The 2314-nt window shown below is 55.2% G+C and overlaps 1 protein-coding gene across 2 annotated transcripts; it reads left to right on the forward strand.

Annotated features, from left to right (window-relative positions):
• Positions 1 to 544: 544 nt before the first annotated feature.
• RTL8C (retrotransposon Gag like 8C) lies at positions 545 to 1798 on the forward strand. 2 transcript variants are annotated; one of them, XM_063634791.1, is made up of 2 exons: positions 545 to 827; positions 1377 to 1798. In XM_063634791.1, the coding sequence occupies exons 1-2, from the start codon at positions 636 to 638 to the stop codon at positions 1434 to 1436; spliced, it is 252 nt and encodes an 83-aa protein (XP_063490861.1). In that variant the 5' UTR covers positions 545 to 635; the 3' UTR covers positions 1437 to 1798. The 2 variants fall into 2 exon arrangements, with proteins under 2 accessions (XP_063490861.1, XP_055124325.2); XM_055268350.2 differs by having other exon boundaries at positions 546 to 1798.
• The last annotated feature ends 516 nt before the right edge of the window (positions 1799 to 2314 follow it).

The following is a 2314-nucleotide window of genomic DNA, read 5'->3' on the forward strand; positions in this document are numbered from 1 at the left end:
AATGGAGTATTCATCCCTCAAGCGTGGTGCATTACTCTTTGAATATGCTGCTCTGGATTGTATTTGCTAATATGTGGGGCTTCTCTATTAATGTTGCAAAATAGGGAGCCAATAATCTGGTTGAGAGATAAAAGAAGCAGCAGGAAAATGTGTTCACAGAACCTCATACGAGTGGCGTCCAGGGCCAAGGCTCCCTGAATGCATACCCAAGGGCTGATGAGAGGTGGGGACGAGTGCTGCGGAAGGACTCCTCAACCACCAGAACTAGGTAGGGCCTCTAACATCCCCTCGGAGCGAGCTCTCCGCGCCCCATACACCACCAGGTCTCCCTGGTTCCTCTCCTGCTCCCGGTCCCGCCACCTTAGGAAACCTTGGCCCAGCCTCTCCGATACGAGCCGGCCTCCTTGAGGGCTTTAGGCCCCTCTTCGCCAGTGTATTCCCCACGGTGCGCCTGCGTACTAGGGACCACCCGGCCTTGTGGGCGGAGTCCATGAGAGGGTTGGAGCCCCGGTCGTGGCCCCGCCCACCCTATCCTAGGCCGGCCTTCGTGGACACGCATTTCCGGCGACGCCTCGGTACTGACCTCTGCAGAGCCGGGTGGAGCCCATTGACGTCCAGCGACGCGAGGAGCAGCGATGGACGGTCGGGTGCAGCTGATAAAGGCCCTCCTGGCCTTGCCGATCCGGCCTGCGACGCGTCGCTGGAGGAATCCTATTCCCTTTCCCGAGACGTTTGACGGCGATACCGACCGGCTCCCGGAGTTCATCGTGCAGACGGGCTCCTACATGTTCGTGGACGAGAACACGTTCTCCAGCGACGCCCTGAAGGTGACGTTCCTCATCACCCGCCTCACGGGGCCCGCCCTGCAGTGGGTGATCCCCTACATCAAGAAGGAGAGCCCCCTGCTCAATGATTACCGGGGCTTTCTGGCCGAGATGAAGCGAGTCTTTGGATGGGAGGAGGACGAGGACTTCTAGGCCGGGAGACCCTCGGGCCTGGGGGCGGGTGCTCTGGGGAGGGTCCGCTGTGTTACTGGCCGCCGCCAGGGTCGCCACCGGCGCCCTCCCTTCGCGCCTCCCTCCCCCTCGAGCCGCCGCGATGTCCCCTGCGCTCCTGTTCCCTCCCGCGTAGTGCTTGCCTTTGTTCCAGGAATAGCGCTCCAGGATCCTGCTGCCGCCCCTGGGCCTCACTCTGGAGCGAGCCGCCGCCCTCTCCTTCCAGCCAGCCAGCCCCTCCCATGCACATTTGGACGCTGTCCTGCGCTCCAGCTGCAAGCTGGGCTCCTGTTACACACTGGACAGACCACCCACTGCCGCCGCTGCCAAGCCCTCTCCTCCCCACCAGACTGCCAGACGACTACATCATTCTGCCCACAGACCTGCGCTGCCACGGCCATCGCCATCCATCGCATCCTACCGACAGACTGCTGCTCCTAGTGATCTGGACTCACCTCGGAGGTATCTGGGCTGGCCACAGTCCCTGGACAGTGATCCAGACAGCTGGCCGCCTCCCAAGGGATCTGTCACCTTCAGCGAGACCCATTTCCTCCCCACCCCCAGAAACCTCTTGTGTTCTTGCCTAGGCCCAGGTGTGCCTGGCAGCCAAATCGAGTCTCTCATTTTCTCTTGTGGACCAGTTAGTTTTGCCCATAACCCAGTATTCTGAGTTTGCAACTGTCTCTCTGATGTGTGCCTTTTGTTCAACACAGTAACCCCTGCATTCTGCTCTGCTCTAATACACTACCTGGAGAAAGTCTTTTCCTTATTTTCAATAAATGTCAGACATTATTGAAAAGAAATGGTCTCAATGAATATGGCACTTTTCCCTCCCTGGTTCTGTAAATGGGGTCCATATCTTGTTCAAAAACTATATGCCCTGCGATGCTATGACTGATGTTGACACAGGGTCCTGTGGTGTCCTGCAAATGGCGATCCCACCAGTGACCAATCCCAGACGATTAATGTTGTAAACAAGTCAGTTTTGTGCCCCTTAGGAAATGAACCTTAATCTGAATGTGGCCAAGATAAGGTAAGGAATAGTCAGAAAGGGTGCTTTTTCTTCCCTCATTTCCAAAAAACTGTCTAAAAGCATATACCCCAAATGGTTACAAGCCATACATCTCACACATTTGTTGGTGAACACCTCTCACAGTTTTATTTAACGCATTATCAGGGAACCAGCTAAGTGGCTTAGATACTTCAGAAAAAGCGTTTACATTTATATTGCTTTAATTGGGTAGGTAGTGGAGAAAGGAATGCAGAACTGTAGTTAATTTAGGTACAAACTTGTTTAATGAATGACCTGAAACACAATA

This window comes from Symphalangus syndactylus, chromosome X (genome assembly GCF_028878055.3).
Source record: "Symphalangus syndactylus isolate Jambi chromosome X, NHGRI_mSymSyn1-v2.1_pri, whole genome shotgun sequence".
In the NCBI taxonomy this organism is placed as follows: Eukaryota; Metazoa; Chordata; class Mammalia; order Primates; family Hylobatidae; genus Symphalangus; species Symphalangus syndactylus.

What these genes read in the sequence shown, in the direction of transcription:
- RTL8C (XM_055268350.2), top strand. Translation starts at nt 636, where the DNA reads ATGGACGGTCGGGTGCAGCTGATAAAGGCCCTCCTGGCCTTGCCGATC.